Here is a 21,424-nt window from a genome sequence, read left to right on the forward strand (position 1 = left end):
CTATAAAGCTTTCAACTCTTTCTGGTAACAGATTGTCTCCCATATCTATTCATTACTTTTATCACATTAAAAGATAAGATAGGGTATGCTTAAGGACTCATGGTTTTATGCACAACATAAACACAAAGCTTAAGCTTTGGCAACATTCCACATTTTACATTTTAGCTTGGCAAACACAGATTCTATTAATCAAGAATTAGTAACTGAGGAGAATATCAGACAGCATCTGCTAGGGATAATTATATTCAAATCAACAAGCCCAAATAACTGACGGAATCCCTCCTATTAATTTTTAATAAATCTTGAAATAGCAGGGAAATTCCAGAAGAATGCTAATGGGCCATTAATTTTTAAAGAACAAGCAGCCCAACTGCTTAGCCTGACATCAAGCAAGACAAAAGAAAGAGCAAGCTGATAAAAAGTCTAATTGGTAAAGAGTAAAGAACATTAATGTAATAAATGGCAGCCAGAATGGATCTAAAGAAAATAATTCTCACCATAGTAACACGATTTTTATAAGATTACAGATTTGTCAAATAAAATTGCCTAGCTTGGACTTTTTAAAGCAATTCATTCAGTAACACATGACTGATTAAATAGTTGACATTATATAATATCCATAAAGCACCAGCGAAATGGGCTGAAAATTGATTAACTGACATGTCAAAAAAAAACACCCCCAAAAACGTGCCAGTGAAATGATCACCCTGATCTATCAGAATCAATGAGGAAGAAACATATAAAATTAAGAATAAGGATAGAAATATAAATAACAATAAGAACAAGGCATTATGACAAGTTATCAGAATTATTTGGTTGGCTTGATCAAGCAACACAAAATGTGCTTTAATACAGCCAAATGCAAAGTTATAATGGCAGGATCACAGAAAGTAAATTTTATGGGCTATGGCCTATGGATTAAAATGGGTAACAGGATGGAAATACTGTGTTATAGAATATAGGTGCCACATTAAAGTTTGAGATAAGGGGGTATAACAAGGCATCCTCTCATATTGGTCCCAGTGACATCATGGCAAGAAAAAAACTGCTTCCCTAGACTATGCACACAAAAGCAATAGTGAATTAATGTTCCTCTCTGTATGACACTCATACAAATTAGAATTAATACCACACACATTTTTTTGATCACAGCTTAATATTTGAAAATATTTCTATGATGAAGTAATAGAAAAAATGAAAATGACAACACTGAACAACATGGTTTGCAGTAAAGACCTAAAGAGCAAAATAATGTTAGTTTATTAAAAAGCATATTGGTGCTTCAATTGCTGTAAGTGGATTCACACAGAAAAAATACTAGGAATTAAGGTTCTGTGTAATCTGGCATAAGGAAGTATAGTAAGAATAGAAAAGCTAACAGTTGAAGCCAGACAAATTAAAATGATGAATCAGGAACATTTTTTAACAGTGAAATGTTTTTTGTAAGAAACAAAACCAGTTCCCTTGCTTATGACTGTTCTACAAACTAGTCAAGAATAGATACACACGTAGGAGAAACACTGGAGTCAGACACAAACTATAAGGTTTCATAGAAGGGAAACAAATTGAAGTCTGTACCGATGATCCAATAGTTACTTTTAATTTTAAATTCAATATATAGATACTGTAATATTTTACTGCTGCTAATGTATTTTCTTTCAGTAACTTTTCCCAAGATAAATGATTTTTTTAATATCTTGCAATTCAGTTTAGATCTTTTATTCACTATTTATCTGTTAATTTTTAGGCTTCAGTATTGGGGGAATTTTGCCAGTTTTCACAATCTCGTAGTGTCTAAGTTGGAGTCTGTGGATGGAACTTAGATATTTTTACTTTTTTCTTTTTTTTGCCAATTTTACAAGAAGAAAATTATTTACATGTTTATTCAACAAATTAAGAAAAGTCTTACTTTCTTCTCCTGCCCGTATTCATAATAAGGCATCATTACATCTGACTGCCTTTTACGTGAGGCGCAAAACTGAGTAAAGTTGGGTTTGATTTTGATTGTAGTATTTTTTCACTTCACATGTGACCTGTTCGGATCTAAAAATGTACGTTTGATGTTCCTTCTATTGTTACTCATTGCACAGGAATGTTGAACAGATTAAATCATCGACCTTATCTCACACTTCAGGGTGCAAAAGTTCAAAGACCCAACACCTCTTCCCTGAAGCCCTAGAAGGAGCTGCACAAGAAAAGACTGAAGCTCTGATGTCCTGACTTACCCTATCTCATTTTAGACAATGAAGACAGAGAGAGAGAAATACATCTCTAGAGGTTCAAGGTCAGTGGGTTCATCCACACTCCTGAGGCACCTCTCTCTCTCTGATAGCCAGAGAGGAAATTCATGGCAGTTTGGTTCCTAGCACAGGTGCTAACATCGAAGTCAGATGATTCTGTCCTCATGGCAGAGTACTTACATTACACAAAGGCAATAGTGTCATTGCCCAAATGAAAACAGAATGGTTGCAGCTACTCAACAAATTTGACAAGCTATTGGTTTGATCACTTGTTGCATTAGAGGAAATTAAATTCTGCTTAGCCATTACCCTTCAAAGTAACTTAGGCACTGAAGTTCACCACAGAAAAATGAGTAAAAGAAGAAATATGTCCTATGGATAGTGCTGAAATGTACATGCAGGCACTAGGAAACAAAGCTCAAAAAAGAAAATTTCAGAAGTTTCAATATGCATTGGTTTATAAAGCAGCATACACAAACAGTACTATTTTGAGATTTCATCAAATTCCTCTATGACACCCCATTTTTGTGACTGCAACAATCAGTCACAACGGAGCTGAATTCAAATGGCAATTGCATGATATGTAGGCTAATATAAAATCTGTTTCAGAGGAATCAAAACCACATGAATTAATGGCATTTACACAATGAAGGAGGCTGTCACTCTAAGTGCTTAATATACAGGAAATAAACAGGAAGAGTTAAAAACAGATCTAGCTAGCTTGCATGAATCTGCATGTCCCTGAGGTATATTAAATTACACTTATTTACAAGTTAAAGTGATCTTGTACATATAGTACTGTTATAATCCAATACAGTATTTATTTATAGAATTTAAAAGAAAGAGTAAAAAGAAAACCACCTCTTGTTTAAATTGCAAAGTCAAAAACTGAAATGTATGAAACAGTCTTCAGCTTAAAGACTGTACCCAAGTTGATTTTAAAGTATGTTCAGGAGCACTTCAAAAAACCCCTAAGGTTATGCATCAGACTTCTCTGGATGAAATACAGAAAAATATCTTCTAAGGTGCTGTCTACCCACTATGGGGAAAACACAGGGCCAATAATCTGCACTGTTGATTTAAAAATCCCAAGATTGAAGTTCATCTGGAAATTACTTCCATCAAAGCTTACAAGCACTTTTGGACACCTCACCCACAAAGCAGAGTTAGCTACAACCAGTGAGTGGTGAAGGTTTTCGTGACTCTTTCTTTGGACCACTGCACCATGCAGTTTTATCTCACTAGACTTTTTCCTTAGGCACCAGACAGAGTGATCTTCAGCATGATAAAAAAATACTGCCCTGAATCCAAATCTGAACTACATGCAAAACCAATTCCTTCCTAAAGGAAGTGTTGCAAAGTGTCAAGACCACACACAGGATGCCTTCATCAAATGCTTTTACACACACCATTCACAAACATCTGTATTGGCAGGAGATGTGACTAAACTCAGCAGAAGGGGCTCTACCTACCACTGAGCACCTAAGAAAAAATTTCAACATAATCCAGCTAGCTCGAAAAGGAAACTATTTAGCATTTGGTGACTGGCCATCCGACGGGGCCTATCTGCCAAAGCTCTCACTTTACCTGGGAGAAAGCAGCTTGATATACCCATTTGATAGCATGGCTGGTACTCAAAGTAGGCAGGAAGACTTACTGACGAAACAGGATTGTTGTTTTATCTGGTTAAAGGGCTTCTCTGTCAGGGCATTACAGACAGAAGTATCATTAAAATATGAAGGCGCAGACCTACAGTAAAGTCAAATAACTTTTTCAGGGATCTAAAATATTGCTGGGTTTCTGAGAGACCCAAATGTAAAATCTCAAGTTGGTCTAGCCTTCAAGCCTACAGCCTACCTCCTGCCCTAAAGAAAAAAATTAAAGAAAAATTAAATGCTGGATTGACAGTCTGTAACCAAAGCTTTGTCCTCAAATAGCAGCTGAAAAGGCCTTGTCAGGTAGAACATGTACGTTAAATTGGTTTGGATTGTAGTTTTAATACTTCTGCTGGGCAATGGCCATGACAATCAAGAGAAGAGGCAAACAGAATAGAAGGCTAAACTGTACCATGTAAGGACTCTTGCTCCTGCTGCCTTGGCAGGTGCCCCTAATAAGGAGAAGGCATGAGGATGCTAAGCCTTTATTTGAAGTAAACTGGAGATGAAGACAAGGAGCTGAAAGGAAGAAGGTGGCAGTGAGGTACGAATTTGTGAAGAAAACTGGTCAAATCACACATCAATGAACCCAGTAAAGCCTGCTACAAGAGGGTCAAAAGGGTGGCAAGTATTTTAGGCACCGGAAAAGAGCAAATGTGGTATGCATTTGTGTCAAGTACAAACAGTGCAGTTCACTGAGTATAAAGGCAGGTCTTTTACACTAAGGAGTGATGCTGGATTTGGGGTTTCTTCTTGGAATTTATTAAAAACTCTTCTATCTTACATAAGAGAGAGGGAGCAGGGAGTGAGGGACCAACTACATAAGCAGATGAAAAAGCACTGATAGGGATGGAAGATGTATGTAAAGATTGAGTAGAAACATATTTTACGTAACTGGAACACAAAAATTAGTAACAGAACCTCTGATAGTAAAAAGCACATTCTGGTGGGAGGTTCGGACATTCCACATGGGGTAGGATGAAAAATGAAGTTGGAACATTCATTAATAGGGTCTCAACTAAGTTGGTACATGAAAGGAGAGAAAACAATAAAAGCTTCAGGAAGCCACTCTCTCACTTTTGTCCTAATGTACAATAGTTCTGCAACCAATCCTCACTTCCAACGTCTCCCTTTAAATAAGATGTAGCAAAGGCAAATAGCTCTTCAGATGCCCAAGATAACAATACCTGACCTTTTGTTATGTCAAGAGGGACCACATAAAATCACAGAAAATTAAGGTTGGATATGAACACTCAACAGGACATTAAATATAATTCTCTGTCCCAGTATATTTCTACTTTTCCCAAGAGAAGTTCCCACAGCCTGTTTTAAAGATCCTCAGGAATGAAACTGGGAGTCTCTCTAGAAATAGACAGGCATGACTTTATCTCTACCACTGCAAACTTTTTTCCTAATATCCTATCTAACATGAAAATTTCATCCTGAAATTTCATACAGGTACTTCTTATTTTAGTGCATTACAGAGAGACCAGATTCCTCTACTCTGTGTAAAAGCGCTTACCCATGCAAAACCTGTGATATGTCCATTACTTTTTTAAAGTTAAAAAACTGCTGAACACTCTTTATTAGCTCTGCTCTCTCTCTACATATATTTGTCTCCTTTAGACTCTCTCCAGACAATGCCATAGATCGTAAGATATTACAATTTTACATTTTTTACAAGAGCACAGTACTGTTGATCTCTGTTCCTCCTCTATGCTTCCAAATCACTTTATGAAGAACTACCTTTTCCACATCGCTCACTAGGCTGTATTTGTACAGCTGTTTTTTCCTAAGTGCAGTATATTGTCCCTGCTGCCTTTCATCCAGCTTTTCAGAGCATGCCTTCAATTTTTCAAGACCATTTTCATTCTAATCTTGCTTTCCGAAACATGTCCTTCCCAACCTCACATCATCCTCAGTGCAATAAGAGTATTCTATGTGGCACCACGCAGGATGCTAATGAAACTCCAGAAAGCACATGGTAAACTTAAGTGAAACCGCATACTTTCCATTCTGACATTAATAGCATCTCACTGAGCATGTTTTTAAAGCAGTTTTGAACCTATTCCATGATTATTTTCACCTTAACCATGTTTCTCCTGCCAGTTTACAAAAATGTCCTGTGACACTGCTACAAAGCCTTTCTAAACTAAAGAAATATGACATCCAATTCACATGGCTGTTATGCTGTCATTGGTAATTATATTTGTTTGACATGGTTTATGCTTTAAAAATCCATATTAGCTCCTATTCCCTTCCTTGTTTTCTTCCAACTGCTTACAAAATTTTTCTTTGTTTATTCACCACAGAATTATTTCAGGAAAAGAAGTTTACAATATTCCTAACATAATTCCCTGGCTTTTCTTGTCCTGTCTCATTCCTCCTTTTCTAAACTTCTACTGTTTTACTGCTTCCCACCCATCCTGCACAAGTTCTCAGAACTCATAAAATAGCTGAGTTGATAGCTTCAGTCTGCTCACAAATATCCCAGGATGGATGAATATTCCAGCATTTCCCAGGCCTTATTGGACTGCATTAATCCAAAGGATTGGGAGAGAAATCAAATTTAGGCATTACATTCAGCTTCCAGAAAACAATATGAAACTGAAAGCAGTCATCTGGCTTTCAAAAAATAGTGTATGAAATAGATTGCCCATGGAAAGAGATCTGAAACATCACAGAAACAGCTCTCTTTTAAAATTCTTTCTCAGTATTCCTTATACATGCTTGCACATCTAGAATTGACTTTTTCACAGCATTTCAAGGTTAAATTAGATTTACTGCTCAGTGATAACTGCTATTTAACCTGTGAATGTCGAGACATCCACAGCCTTCTCTATTAGTTGCCTGGCTTTCTCTTGCAATATAAAGAACAGAACTTTCTTAGCTTCCTTTATATTTAAGAAATCAAACACTACTCCATCACTCATCAGGCAGATTCAGTGGAGATCACTTTTGGGATTCTGTTTTTATCGGGATCTGGTTTTTCCCTCAATTTTGTGATACACTGGAGGATATTCTGACTTCTGGCAGCCTGGACTCCTGCAGGTTTCCCTGGAAAGCTCAGTACACAGCAGGCCTTTTTTCTGTACAGCGATAATCAGGTAAAAATCTTGTAGCTCAGTATAAAACTTTCCCTACAGCAAAGAGGAGATTAGGTAGTTATTTAAATTCTTGTATTTGTAGTGAGCCAATTTTGCCATTAATCTTTAAAATCCACTCCAGTTTGCTCAAAAGGACCTTTTCTCAAAAAAAATCTCATCAAGATTGACAGGCTGAGAAGAAATTCAATCATCTCATCTCCGTCTGCACTGAGACAGAGAATTGTGTAAACTTAAATGGCTCCAAATCTTAATACAGACAAGTACATGTCACTACTGAGCTACCAGGAACTGAAGTAATTGGGTTTTCATCATTCTGTCCTAGACCATCACTAAAAGGTCACCTTATTTTTTAAAACAGCTGGATAACCAAAACCAGTATGAAATCTGTGTTAAATGAATCAGCAGTGTAATTACTTTGGGTAACTATCTGCATAACGATTCTAATAAAAACCTAGGATTTGTGCTCAGAAATCACATGCCCCCTGAAAGTGATGAGAGCCCAACTCCTGAAGGCTCTTTCCCCTGGGCACCAATACTGGTCACCACATCAGCACTCTCATCCATTCTTCTGACATGATTCCATTTAAACTGAATGTCCTAGGGTGAATTTATGAGGCTTGTATCCCCAGTTGTCTGTTCTGTTTGTGCTGTGTATTGAGTTCTGTGCCTTTAATACTGGTTCTAAGAGCAAGGAGAAGCGCAGAGTTTGTTTTGAGAGAACCTCCTGACTCCTACACATTCTTCTCCTGACGGGGTGTTTGGCGGAGGCTTGGAGAGACGGCAGGACAGAGATCTTTTTACTTTCAGTTAGTTTCAGCTAGCTACGGCAGAGAAGTTCTCTGCACTGTTTTTTTTCCTTTTTTGGGGACTATTTAAACCTGCTCTGGACTGAAAAACCCAGGGGAGCACTGGGGGCTGCACCTGTGACCCACCGGGGCCTGGACCTCGGCATTTTCCAGCAGCGCCGGAGGGACTGGGACTGAGGAGAGACTGAGAGAGAGCCGAGCTACACCCACGGCAAGGACTTTCTCAACTTGCCATCTCACTCCAGAACAAGAGGTTTTATTGTTTCATATTATTCATTCTTTGTACTTGTGGGCACTTTGTTTGTTAAGTAAAATAGTTTTTTCTACTTTTCTCCGAGGAAGTTCTTTCCCAGACTGGTTGGGGGGAAGGGTTTGGTTTTTCTCCCCAGAGGGACCCCATTCAGGGTTTTTCTCCCAAATTTGCACTAAACGACACTGAATTACTTCCCTTTTTGACTGATGCTGTATTTTAATTGGTTTCGGTTGGAGTTTAAACAACATCAGGCCTGGAAAAATAATTTTTTTACCATTTATCTTGTCCCTGAGGGGTTTATACTAAAGACATGCTATCAGTAAGAGAGGTTGTGAATAAATCCCAAAGACAATATTAAAGCAGATCTGGTTGTTCACTAAAAATCAATAAATTAATGTGCTCTGTCAAAGAAGTCTGGTTAGATTGATTTTTCAGGCTTGGACTTTGATTTCTTCAGTTTTTCAGAAACCTGATTACTCATTCTTACTTTCCCGCTGCTGATGGAAGACAGTATCTCAAATTTCCTTTGTTCTTCTTAATTGTATTTATTTCCTCTATTAGATATAGTGGTGCACTTTCAACTTCAGAGTCTTTGAACCTGTTTTCTGACATTTTCATGGCCTATCCATAGACAGATGGATGGATGACCAGGAGCCTCTTAGATCTTTCCATTATTCAGTAATTATTTTTCTTATCTTTTCCTGGGCATCTTCTGCTCTAAACAAGAAACTTTGCAAGGAAGGATTTTAAATTGACTGCCATGGTGACAAGGCAGATGGGTCTACAGAAATATTCAGCCTATACCTTATCAAAAGTGTTAAAAAAGGAAGGCACCTTAAAGAATTACTTTGGGAAAATAAATAATTAAGTACTACAATTTATGGCAGTTAGCCATATTAGCTTTTTCTTTTTTGATGAGGCTTTCTTTCCCTTAGCTGCAGTGCAGATTGAGATTTACAAAAGGAAAATTTACTGTTGTGGAACACATATAAACCAATCATGCACTTCAGAATCATTCTTGTGTAGTCAAACGTACCTTGGGAGTAAAAATAAAGAAAAGACTAAGTAGCTACAGAAATGATTTGGAAAAAAATTCTCCTGTACTGTGTGAAAGTGCCTTTTGTATACTGGGTGTTACCAAGAGAAAATTACAGTTGATCTGGGAACACAACAATTTTCACCTTATATTGTACATATCTGAAATTAATCTCGGATATAATAAACCCCCCCCCCCCCCATCAAACTGTATATAATATATAGATATATCAAGGTAATTTGATTATATACAGATTATTTCAAACATACCATCTTTTAAGCAACTAAAGAAGATCCATTCTATGAATATCCTCATAATACACCAATTCTTGACAGAAAAAGATATACTGGTTGGCGATATCAACAGGAAAAAGTTTTTACAGCATAGTTGAAAAAAGATAAGTCATAATCACAAGGAAATAGAGTAATAAAATTGTCTAAGAAGAAGACAATGTTCTCTATAGGGAAGATGATGAACAAAGGAAAAAAGAACTTATCAAACAAGAACAATAAACTTTTCAGCCTTTGTAAGCAAGTCAGATTTTGCTGATTTCTCAGACAGAATGAAAACTCAGACTATGGTTATCTCACTTCATTATTTTTGTTTGTTAGAGTTAACATCAGAAAATGACTGAGGAGGTGAAGAGACAGGAGGTCAGGCAGTGTGGGCATTGAGAAGGATGGAAAGATAAAAGAACTTGCAGCAGTCAAAGAGGCAATAAGTGTCTGATGAGGATACCATGTCCTTTCAAATAAAAAGGAATAGAGAGATTTTAAGATACTATTTTCAAAAGAAACTTGACTCCCTCATAATAATAATTCATAAGGCAGTAGACTTAAGAGTGATTTCTAAAATGTCAGAAATAGATGAAGTCTTGACCACAAAAGCAAGATTTACCCTTCCTGCTTGCCATGGAGTTCTGCATAAATCACTTAAAGTTCTCACAGGTGGTCGCTAATTGGATGCTTTTAATTTTTTTAATCTTGACTCGGGAGCCTGGGATCTGGTTTGAAAAAAATACTAAAATTTACAGCTGTGGCTCATTAAAGACTGAAGTTATTTAAGGACAAGTGCAGCCAACTTTGGCCACTCTCCATTGCTTGGAACAGGGCCACCTGAAACAGAGAGACAGACAGACACACTCAACCTCTGAGAGGAATGTTTAACCCTCAGTATAAAATTGAGAAACAGAACCTCAAAGACAAAAGTAAAATTTGTCAAGGCAATTTTCATATTTTTGTGCTCTATTATATACAGCTAATAAACTTTCCTGGATTCAGAAGTGACGTCTACTTATTTCTAACTATATTTTGGACCAGTATCTGTCCATATTGTCCTCTTTTTGTACCAGAAGTGTTATTTCTTTCTCTATATTTATTTTCCTAGCCCATGGTGGGAATGATAAATTCTGAAGCTAATACTAGGAAGGTCAGCCCTGACCTACATGAAGAAGGCACACCCTAATTCCAACCTGAGCTTCTGCACTGCATTCCTCAAAACTTAAAAAAGTAAGAAAGAGGTGTAAGTCTTCACAATATATAATGATGAGTATTACAGTCAAGAAGAGGAAATTAGTATTTTTAGACTAGGAATGAGCAGTATGCCAAAACTGAGATATACATCCACGTGTCAACAACAAAGAAAAAGGTATGTTCTTTGTAGGAGCACCATTCATCAGAACAATTGGAGAAACACTTTCAGGGAAAAAAGTGGTGTCCAGTGTAATTGTAGTCATCATACACAATCATGGGAGCCATTTAAAATTATAAGTCTGATCTGGATACACCAAAAGTGATTAACTGCTTGCTGAAGGTGCCTGTCCAGGTACCTTAAAAGTAACTTAGATTTCTAATATTTATACAGGTTAAAACATATACTTGATGATATTGAAAGAAAAAGGAGTTAAGGCTAGATGTTCAACCTCAAGTCTAAAATTCCCTTAGTTCAGCATACTTGACTTTTCCAACTTTAACCCTATATAGGCAGGTTTTTAATTTTGTTTTTACGCTGGATATTTGTGCCTTTTAAGGTTTTCCTGTAATCCAGGCTTTCAAAAACCTAAAATTAAAGGGTTTCTGTATACCATTTTAAAAAAATAATAATGCCTTATTCAGAGAGCAACCAAACACATGTAGAAAAAATTAGGCAAAATATTTATGGGCAGCCTTAAAGTTACAAACTTAAATTTCCATATGGCAAACATTATTTTGTCACATTTCATCTTTTTCTGCTGATTTCAAGGAAAAGTTATATTCAGTGACACAAGCAATTACATGATGCCCAATCTTTCCTGCTTTATGTATTCCACTCATTTTTTCAAACAACATTCTTTAACTCACAGAATTGCAGACCTTCTCATTACCACATGCAATTTTTTAACAAAGAATTTTTTTCCCCATGTCTACCAAAAAAATCTGCTCTATAAAGTTTTTCTCTTAAAAAAGGGAGGAACAGTTAGAATGAAAGAATTTATATGCATGAAGTATATGAAGATCAGCTCCATATTTTACTACATTATTGATTAAATAATTAGAAAAATGTCCTAAAGGATTTTTTTTTTTTTTTAATTTAACAAAATATCATATTTTGGCATTTGGTCTAGCATATTCTCAAATAATTTTTTAATTAACCTTTCTTGTATCTGCCGCTTCTGATTTTATATTTGATAGTTTCTAGGTTCTAGTTTAGAAAAAGCTTTAACACAGAGTTTTGCAATCATCAGACATTTTATTCCGCTCACTAGCAGATTAAGTGGTGTTTTGCTTTCTTACAATGCTTACTCTATTAATTTTATGTTCTGACAAATTCAGTACAGAAATAAAAGGATCCAATTTTGACTAAAACAAAGGCCACGACTCCAGAGCGAACATCTCCCTATCCAGAGGAACAGGATCCAAAAGAATAAGGACCAAACAAAGAAACAGGTGTAATAGTCTCACAATGTAATGGTACTCAAGGACACAGTCAAATCCTCAATTCTACAGGACAGGTAAGCACATTACCTGTGATTTTATGAGCCATCTCAGTGACTCAAGAGGCTACATGGTACTTTGAGGTAATCTTGTGGTTAATGTTGATGTTGAATCAAGAATGTGATGTCTATTACCAGCGTAAAATATTTATCATCAGTATTTTGCAAAGGCTGGGGAAAAAAGGGTCTTTGAATCTGAACATTAGGTCCCAGAGAACTCTTAATTCAGAAAGGGCCTGAGATACTGGAAGAGGTTGCCAAGAGAGGTGGTGGATGCCCCACCCCTGGAAACATGCAAGGTCAGGCTGGACAGGGCTCTGAGCAACCTGATCTAATTGAAGAAGATCATTGCAGGGAGGTTGGACTAGATGACTATTAAAGGTCCCTTCCAGCCTAAACTATTCTGTGATTCTATGATTCCAGGGCTTCTTTAGGTCTGGCCTCATAAAGAGACATTCTAGGAAAAGACAGAAGAGTGCAAAAGCAGACTAACAATCAGTCACCCAGCTCAGCCACAAGTGGCAATGCTCTTCTTAAAAGTCTCCTCTGCTTTCCTGCTCTGTCACCTCCCTGCCCCACCCAACATACACAGTCACTCAGCCCCCTAAGTCAGACTGTAGCCTAATGCCACAAATTGTAATCTATCACAGTTAAAATTTGTATTTTTCATAATTCTTACTATTTTTGTTTCCTCAATTTGCCTTAGTGTATATTGCTGGACTGCCTTTAATCTATTAAGTCCATTTTACATCTACTGATGCCAACTAACATAAAACACATGCAATGAAAGAACAGGCCCACATCATGCCTGCACAGGAAAACTCACCCTGGCTGCGTGTCGTCTGTCACACAATGGTACGTAAAAGTTCCAAACATCTGTACTCCCAGGATCCCATACAGCAGAAGAAAGAACAGAAGGAAAATTGAAACGCTCCATATTTGCTCTCCAGAACGCCTGGCAAAAAGATAAACAGGTCACTGAAAGCACAGGCAATATGACGCCTCCCCTGAAGAGCTCTAGAAGAGAAAATATGCTCATGCAAAGAGAGCAGTATTTCATCCTGCAGAAAATTTGTCCTTAAAACTGTTCTCTCACTCTGTGCACAAATATAAAAAGGGGTTGTGATTTTTTTCTAAACCCCTAAGTTGGGATTAATTAAACCATCTGAAAACTGTAATGGGTGGAACAAAAACATTCAAGTAAAATCTGGCTTTTGTCAAACAGTATTTAATGACTCATATGGACAAGATACAGTGATGAAATAAACTTGATACTGAATAAAGACCAAAAAACTCTTTCACATTACCATGACATGTTTTTTGCCATTACATGCTGTACCAAGCACGCTTACATGTGTTTGTTTGCTTCTCTGTATATGCAGCAATACATACACACTCCTAACTGGAATGGTCAGGGCATGTGTTCATGTACTGTTATTTATAAATACTACCCAACCTTGATTATTAAATGGCCATATTAATGGAACAGAATTTACTGCCATTGGTTGAAAATTGTTGGCTACAGTTATTAGCAAAATACTTTAAAATTTATTTAAACATTTGAAAGTTCTGATTGTTTTTTATAAGACTTTATGATTCCTTAAATATGGAAAATAGCAAATTTTTTTGGCCAGAACTAAAACTCAGGAGGAAAATATCCATTAGGCATGAAGTGTCATTGATTGACTATACAGTCAGTCTACTATATCAAAACTGAAATAAGCTCTGTTATTTTTCAGACAACAGCCTTACTTACTTCAAGATATTTGTTATCCTAGTTCTTGGCAGTTCAAAACGAAAATATATTCGGAATGCTCGAATCATAATGAGTGGTCGTGGAATCCGTAACATGCCCCAAGGTGACATTTGGTCAACTATTTCGGCTATTTCAAACACCTACAAAGAAAAGAACCATTAGTTTGTCTTGATAACCTATCCTGCACCTGTGTTCACTTCCAGAAGTTTTGAAAGTATTAATATTATACACATTTTTTTTTTTAAATTTGTTTTCAGTCTTGGCTTATTTAACAGTTTATTTCTACCACAATTTTTTAAAAGAAAAGTCTTTGTAAATACTTGAATTCACTTCTAAATTACCCTAATGAAATTCACAAAATATACTCTACCCATGTTCATAATGTTTGAGCCTCAAACAATTCAAGAAGACTGCAAGCTTGTGTCAGCTGCCTATTTCTGTGCTAGTCCTACCCCACACATTTCCCACAATATTGTTAGTGATTATTACATATTTCAAAACATGAAAATCAGTATCTCTTAATCTTGCACAGCACTAAGGTTTTTGCTATGATATAAAAGTACATGTACTCAGACTGCCTAATGAGTAACATGATTATAAATTCTCCATTTAATTCCAAGTGCATGACAAGACTGTACATAATTTTCTCCTAGACTCCACTCACAATATAAATTTCAGCCAAGGCACAGAACAGGGAACCATTTCCTCAATACACTCACAGGTTATGCACTACAATAAAGAGTATTTATCTGAATGATTTGCTCTTGTTTTAATCCTTGTCTCTCACTCTGGGAGAGTACCTGCTTGATTTAATATTTGCTCAAAGTACTAAGAAAATGGAGGGGGAACCAGGCAATGCATAAACTGGGTTATGTAGAGCTCTTATCTGTAATGATCAACCTTCATTCTGCATGCATACAAGGTGTACCAAAGTCTCTCCTGTGTAAAAAGCAGAAAATTACGTGTCTTAAGTGTGTCAGAAATTTATCAGTGCCTAACAACAATCCCTACAGTACTTTTACAATCCTTATGCTACTGTAAGCTCAATGTCAGAGTTTTCAACCTGTTCTTACCCAGAAAACCTGCTACAGTTAAAGACTGATTGATTTGCAGGACAAAATTTCACCTGTACCTTAACACTGTAATTTTTTGCAATATGTCCAAGTTCCGTTCTCTGTAAAAACTTATCAAACTGTTTCCAAATGTTTTGGGTTTTTTTCCTTGTGCTTTAACATGAATTTTGGATAATATTTTGTTAGGTATTAGTGATACTGTATGAAACTACTCCACTCACTATATCATTACAATTACAGAATGGCAAGCATCTACCACTGGAATAATTCTCCCTTTAGGTGCCTGAGCTAGTCACCATGGTACCCTACTAGACTCTCTGGAAGGAAATGAACACAACTGTCATGTGGAGTAAGAGAGAAATGCCTCTCTGAAGATCCTCCTTCTCCTTCTGACTGCACAGGGTTTATATTAACAAACTTCAGTTTAAGTAAGAAAAAATAACCAAACTAAATTCTACTACTAATGTAGATATGCTGCAATGTACAATTATAAATCTGTTGAATTCAGCATGGTTAAAATTTGATCTGTGTACAACTCTGCTTCCACAGCTGACATTTATTTGATTGGGCCATGTATTTTTCACAATTAAGGAACTACTCATTGTAAAAGGAAGTGAAATGATTACCTGTAAAACCAGTGACACCCAAAGACAAAAGACCATGAATCCATCAAACACACACCAACGATCCTTTACATAGGAGCTATCACCCTACAAGAAAGGAAAGCTAAGAGGTTAATTTTTGTTTATTGTGAGAATTTACAAATATCATTAGAAAGAGTTCTTGGAAGGAGAAGTCCTTCCTGTGCACTTTTAAAAGGCCACTTTTTGAAAGACTCCAAAAGCCTAGTATCTGGATTAGAATATGCTAGAAGCATATATACACACATCGTGTGGGTGAATAAATACTAACTTCATTCTTGTGCGATATTTCTAATTTTGTGTCAAAAAGAACTTACAAAGACTTTGCTGTAAATAAAAAACCACACAAAAAATGATCACTGGGCTTTTCCACTGTATTTCCCCTTACAAAATACTTACACAGAAAGATCAGTGTAAAACACTAGCAATCTAGTATTGTGGTAGTCAATTATTTCAGTACTGTTTAACAGCTTCAATTAAATCATTATGATTTTACATTAATTTCTTCATAAGTTTTCAATCATTTTCTATGCTCCGGAGAAGCTTTGCTATTCCAAAAACATTTGATAGTAATCACTGTAACAACATCAGAGCATGGTTTTGGTGACAGTGCAATCCAGAGATCACTCCTAAAAGGCAGCATGGAGAATTCTGCATCCAAGCTTTTATACTGCACTATTCTAAACCTCTGTTCCAGTTTGCACGTTTCAATATCCTCATGTTTCACATCACTCCTGACAACATGTGACCTCTACTGCAAGCTATAAAAACACTTCTTTGTTGGACTGCTAGTGCCTGACAGTTCACTTTTAATGCTGCCTGTTAGATAGCTTTGTGTACCATATGGAGCACAGAGGAACTTGGGGAACAAATGCATGTAGAGAGATGAAGCTTGTTGAAAGGGAGACTAGACAAAAATACACCTAAGGAAAATGGATATCCCATTCATGTAGAAACATAGGCAGAGATAATGACAGTGCATCTCAGGGCACGAAATCACACCTTTTAAAATGAAGTTTCTCACAACAGATTTAATACAGCCCTCCCTGCCTCATACACTCTTTGGGTCCTCCTAAATGATCTTCCACGCACAAATTACAAAGTTTGATATCCACTTTTCAGAGGTATAACTGGGCAAAAAAATTACTGTCATACCTTGAGAGTCGTGAAGCCATTACTAGACTTTGGCCTCATATGTGATTCCTGGATTTATAAACATTCTTCTATCTCTCAGTTATAAATTATTAAACATTAAAACAGTTATTAAAACAGTTTTATATATATATATATATATATATATATATATATATTTAAGTCTCAGCATTATCATTGATTCTAAAAGCACAGACAAGATGTTTTGGTTTAATCTAATATTTTCAGTGACATGTACTATACTAAAACTGATTTATCATTCCTTGCAGTAGGTGACAGCACAATATATTGTGTAAATAGAAAGAAAAAAAGTTTTAAAAATTTATTTCAGTTGCAAAAATTCCTCAGGGTGGATGTGAACTGTTAGGAAATTAGGAAAATACAGTAAGTGATTTTCTAATCAGAAATAGAGAACAGAAAATTTGGCACCATTTTCAGACAAGAATTTCCTAACAAATCAGGATCTTAAAGTTCTCAATTCAAGAACTATGAAGAGGAAGACTGCAAATCAGGGATGCAAAACAGAACAGGAATTTTTGCATCCTATTTTTAGCCTGTCCTTCCTGAAGAAAGCAGACTCAGTTTCCCAAGTAAATTCTGAGTTATTTAGTAGTTTCACTCAGGGCTGAGAGAACTCAGCTATTTAGTGGTTATGTTCAGTATCTGTGAAACAGAAACATGTTACTTCTCCACAGAGATCAGCTACTCATACTATAAATCTCTTACACTGGAACAAACCTCCAATGAGATTTGTATCAACATGCAACTTTAGTCCTTCAATTGTGTCTCTGAACAAAAATGCTGATTGGTCTTTCTCTTGCTGAAGAACTCCTGGAAGATTACTTTTCTTCTCTTAAGCACCCTTTGTCTAAACAGAGACTTCCCTGAGTTATGCTGTGCAAATCTGAGCATGAACTTGGGCAGGAGTTCCTGCATGCACCCTCCTCTGAATAACCTACTAAGTTCTCATTGAAAGCAAAATCTTTTTTTAGAAACTGTTTTTTCTCTCCACAATAGATGTGGTATGATTGAAGCAGCTTTGCTGTTTTCTCCTTACAAAGGATGATGTCATGACCCTTTCCAGTCTTCTCACCCCTTAGGCTGCTGCACCACCTCACTGCTCTCACTGTCACACCAGGCCTGCTTCCATCACTACACCCTCTCAGCCTAGGGCGGCTTTCAGTGGATCACCCACAGAAACTCAGCACACCTAAATTACATCTGAAAAAATGACTCCTTTTAGGGGAGCTCCTGGCCCTTTCCACTTCATATGTAAAGAGGCTTTGGCTAAATGCTATTAGTGTTTACCATTTGCCTGAAAGTGGATGTGGGGGGAATCTTTAATGATTTTCTCATGTGTATTGACTTGTTGGATGTTGCTGTTGGAAGCATTTTTAAGGCAGGACCCCATTCTGCTTAATGCAAAAATCAGAATATATGTGCTACTTCCATGAAAAATCTAATTCTGGCTAAACACAGGCTAGAACTTATATATTAATAGCAATGAACAGTGACTTTCATTCATATTTGAAAAAAATCTTTGGGCTGAAATACCACACTCATGGTCAATGGCAGCTCTTTAACTTGGAAAGGAATACAGATAAATTATATTTAAATACCTCTGGTGACATGTTACCTAAAATAGCTGAAGTATTGAAATGTGTTAACTCCACAATCTTTTTTCATTGTGTCTACTGAAATCTAAGAATTATTGATGAAGTTTCATTTAGTGTTTTTTTCTGAATGTACTATTCCAGAACATGAAATATTAGTACTGTAGACAAGAAGCCTTGTGCAGAGACTAATCCAAACCTCTTAAAGTCATTAAGACTGCCTACAGTGGATAGTGGATTCTTGATGTGCACAGCAAGCCCTGAAAGCTTCTCCAGCAACATGATTTACAGCCTACCTAGACAACAAAATCATTTGCCACTCCTCCCAAATAAAGCACCACATGGTGCTGAAAGTTTCATTTTCTCAGTTGTGCTGAGCACATGAAAAATAAAATGCCTATTGCCAATATTAGGTGCCTTGAATAATCATTATACAAGTTCACTGGAAAAAAAAAAAAAAATTAAGACCTAACGCCTTGAAAACGTGAGTCAGTACAAAATACAGAGAGAACCACAGACAGAACTAATAACATTTGGGGCAGTCCATGAGAGCCATTACAGTTTAACTCATATGAGAAGGGAAGACTAGAGAGACTCCAATTCTTTAATAAATGCTTATTTCATTATCAACCTTGCTGAAAACAAAATACTCTATGAAATTAACACCCAAATCGCATAAAACAATCCGCTTGAAGATTGATTCTGTCTGCTAATTTTTTCAAGCAATTTCAGTATCTCAGTGGTAAGGTAGACAGCTTAGCTAGATGATAGCACAGACATCCCCGAGGTCATGTCTGTCCTGCTTGTCTCTTGACATCTCAGAACACCTTGGGATGAATCTCTGCAAATCAACAGGCTCCTTTGCCTCATTGCTTGCCTTCAGGAATTTTTGTTTCTCTTTCATCCCTGACTACAACCTGTCCTCTCAACCCTTCCCTCCTGCCTTTTTCCAGCTGACTCTGAAAGCTAAATAAAAGAACGAATATGATATTTGCCCTGAATAATCAGGTTTATCATCATTTGGAAAGGAGTCCTGCAGTGTTGGATCTCTCATTAGAACCTTAGTCTCCCACTTTTCCTCACAGTCTCTGACAAACAGGATAGCTGAAAGAATGCAGAGAGACCAGCAAGCTCAGTAACAACAAGCTACTGTGACATTCTGTCATGATCACTGGATCCTGCACATGCTGGTAGTGGTAAACAAAGCACATCATCACCTCTGGTACACCCTTCAGATCATCCTGTGGGCTACTTTGTAAAGCACTACAAACAAGCATTAAGGTCTAGAGGCTGACATTTACGGAGATCTTAGGAGCAGAAAAAAAAGCACAGGATGAAATGGAAGGAATAGAGGGATAAGAATTTGGGAGTGTATTTTTTTTTTTTTTTCCTCTAGACACCGTGCTCATTATAACACAGGAAAAGCAAGCTAGAAGAGAGAGCACAGCTGAGTTAGGGAAACCAATCTTCCCTCTCTGACTCCACACAAACCCTGCTGGGCACATAGGTGTAAGTGGGACACAAAATTATATCAGATCTCAAGGAAGTACCTTGCCTAACCTCTCTCTCTCTCCTTGCATATGCAGATACATAAATACACATGATATGTATCTCCTACCTGGTCACAGACTATGCATGCATTCCTTATATTTGTGGCTCAGCTTCAAACTTTCCCTATTTACTTAAAAACCTGCAGTTTACAGTCTTCTTAGTAGCAGAATGATATGGACAATCCAGTCAAGCCCCCAACCTGAAAAACACTTTCAATATTTTACTCACACAGTAAAAACAATAAAGAAATATGGCCTAATCAAAAAGGAAAACTGCATCTGACTTCTGTTCTCAGCTCTCCTTTTCCATCCCTCAAAATAAAATGATTTCACTAATGTCCTTGTGTCAAACAAAGGTTGGGAACAAAGGGCAGGAAACAAAGGAAATTGTGAATTACTTAATTAGGACCATCTTAATAACTGAAGGAAAACTGACACATTTTAAAATGGGTGGCTCACCTCTGAATTAGTCCCCTACAGTAGTGATTGGATCACTTGAAAATAACCCAAAATATATTACTTTAAAATTCTGGGGAAGAAACAAAGTATGTGTGTGGGAATGACACAGTTTCTAATTTTCTTCATGTCTTCTTTATGATAAAGTACCTTCATAAAGAAGGAACTTATTTAAAATATACTCATATAACAGCAACTGTTTTGAAACAGCCAATGGAATTAAAGTTTCTGTGTAAAACTTAACTCTGAATGGCTACAATGATATTATCATCACTGAATTATATAAGTTCAATTTGTAACTATTCATGCATTGTACTGAACTGCTGCACCATCAAATGCTTTAAGTTATACATCACATAGTACATAATTTATCTTTTTTCTAACAGATAATGTAATACTGAGATTAATCTTGTATTCTATGCTAGAAAAACATTGAAAAAATCATTAGATGTTACAGCACACATCCAAAAATTACTCTATATTTAATTAATAAAATGAAACACAGCTCTTGCTGATCCTTTGGGTAAGACATTGATGTCGCATATACTACAGACACACAACATAGTTTCAATTGATCATTAAAAAAACTCCTATGATCACTGAAGAAAAATTACTTCATCCTTTGCAATCATTACAATAATTGATTTTGAACTGAATTTGTTGAGATTTTCAGATTATTTTAGGAAACACAGATGAAGATACAAGGCTAAAGAACTATTCACTAAAGAACAGTTTCAAACCTCTTTTTAAGGCAGAATAGATTTTTGTTAATATATGTAATTAACTACACCAAATTTAGTATATCATGTTTCATATCATACTGGGTGGATATTAAATTATAGTGTTCACATTTCATACTCTGTTTTTAACAGAACCCCCCCCCCCCCCCCCCCCCCCCCCAAATAATTGAACACCAGAAAACAACTATAAAGGAAGAAACAATTCTGGCACTGAAGCACTACAAGACTTTCAGACAGACAAATAATGACCATTTTACTTGCTAATGATCCTATAACAGAGTTTTCTGTTTAAAAAAAAAAAATGGAGTGGGAGAATTAGTAATAGTTAAAAACCAGTGTTATAAACCAAAACTTTTAAGTCAAATAAACAACCCC

The 21,424-nt window shown here is 36.4% G+C and overlaps 1 protein-coding gene across 9 annotated transcripts in view; it reads right to left on the bottom strand.

Moving 5' to 3' along the window:
- NALCN (sodium leak channel, non-selective) overlaps positions 1–21,424 on the bottom strand; it is a 236,712-nt gene that overhangs the window by 190,636 nt on the left and 24,652 nt on the right. For all 9 annotated transcript variants that reach the window (XM_040055952.2, XM_040055951.2, XM_040055949.2 and 6 more), the window contains 3 exons: positions 15,524–15,607; positions 13,825–13,964; positions 12,895–13,023 (listed from right to left, as the gene is read on the bottom strand). In XM_040055952.2, coding sequence (XP_039911886.1) covers positions 12,895–13,023; positions 13,825–13,964; positions 15,524–15,607 — 353 coding nt within the window. The remainder of the gene's footprint in view (positions 1–12,894; positions 13,024–13,824; positions 13,965–15,523; positions 15,608–21,424) is intronic.

This window comes from Hirundo rustica, chromosome 2 (genome assembly GCF_015227805.2).
Source record: "Hirundo rustica isolate bHirRus1 chromosome 2, bHirRus1.pri.v3, whole genome shotgun sequence".
Taxonomy (NCBI): domain Eukaryota; kingdom Metazoa; phylum Chordata; class Aves; order Passeriformes; family Hirundinidae; genus Hirundo; species Hirundo rustica.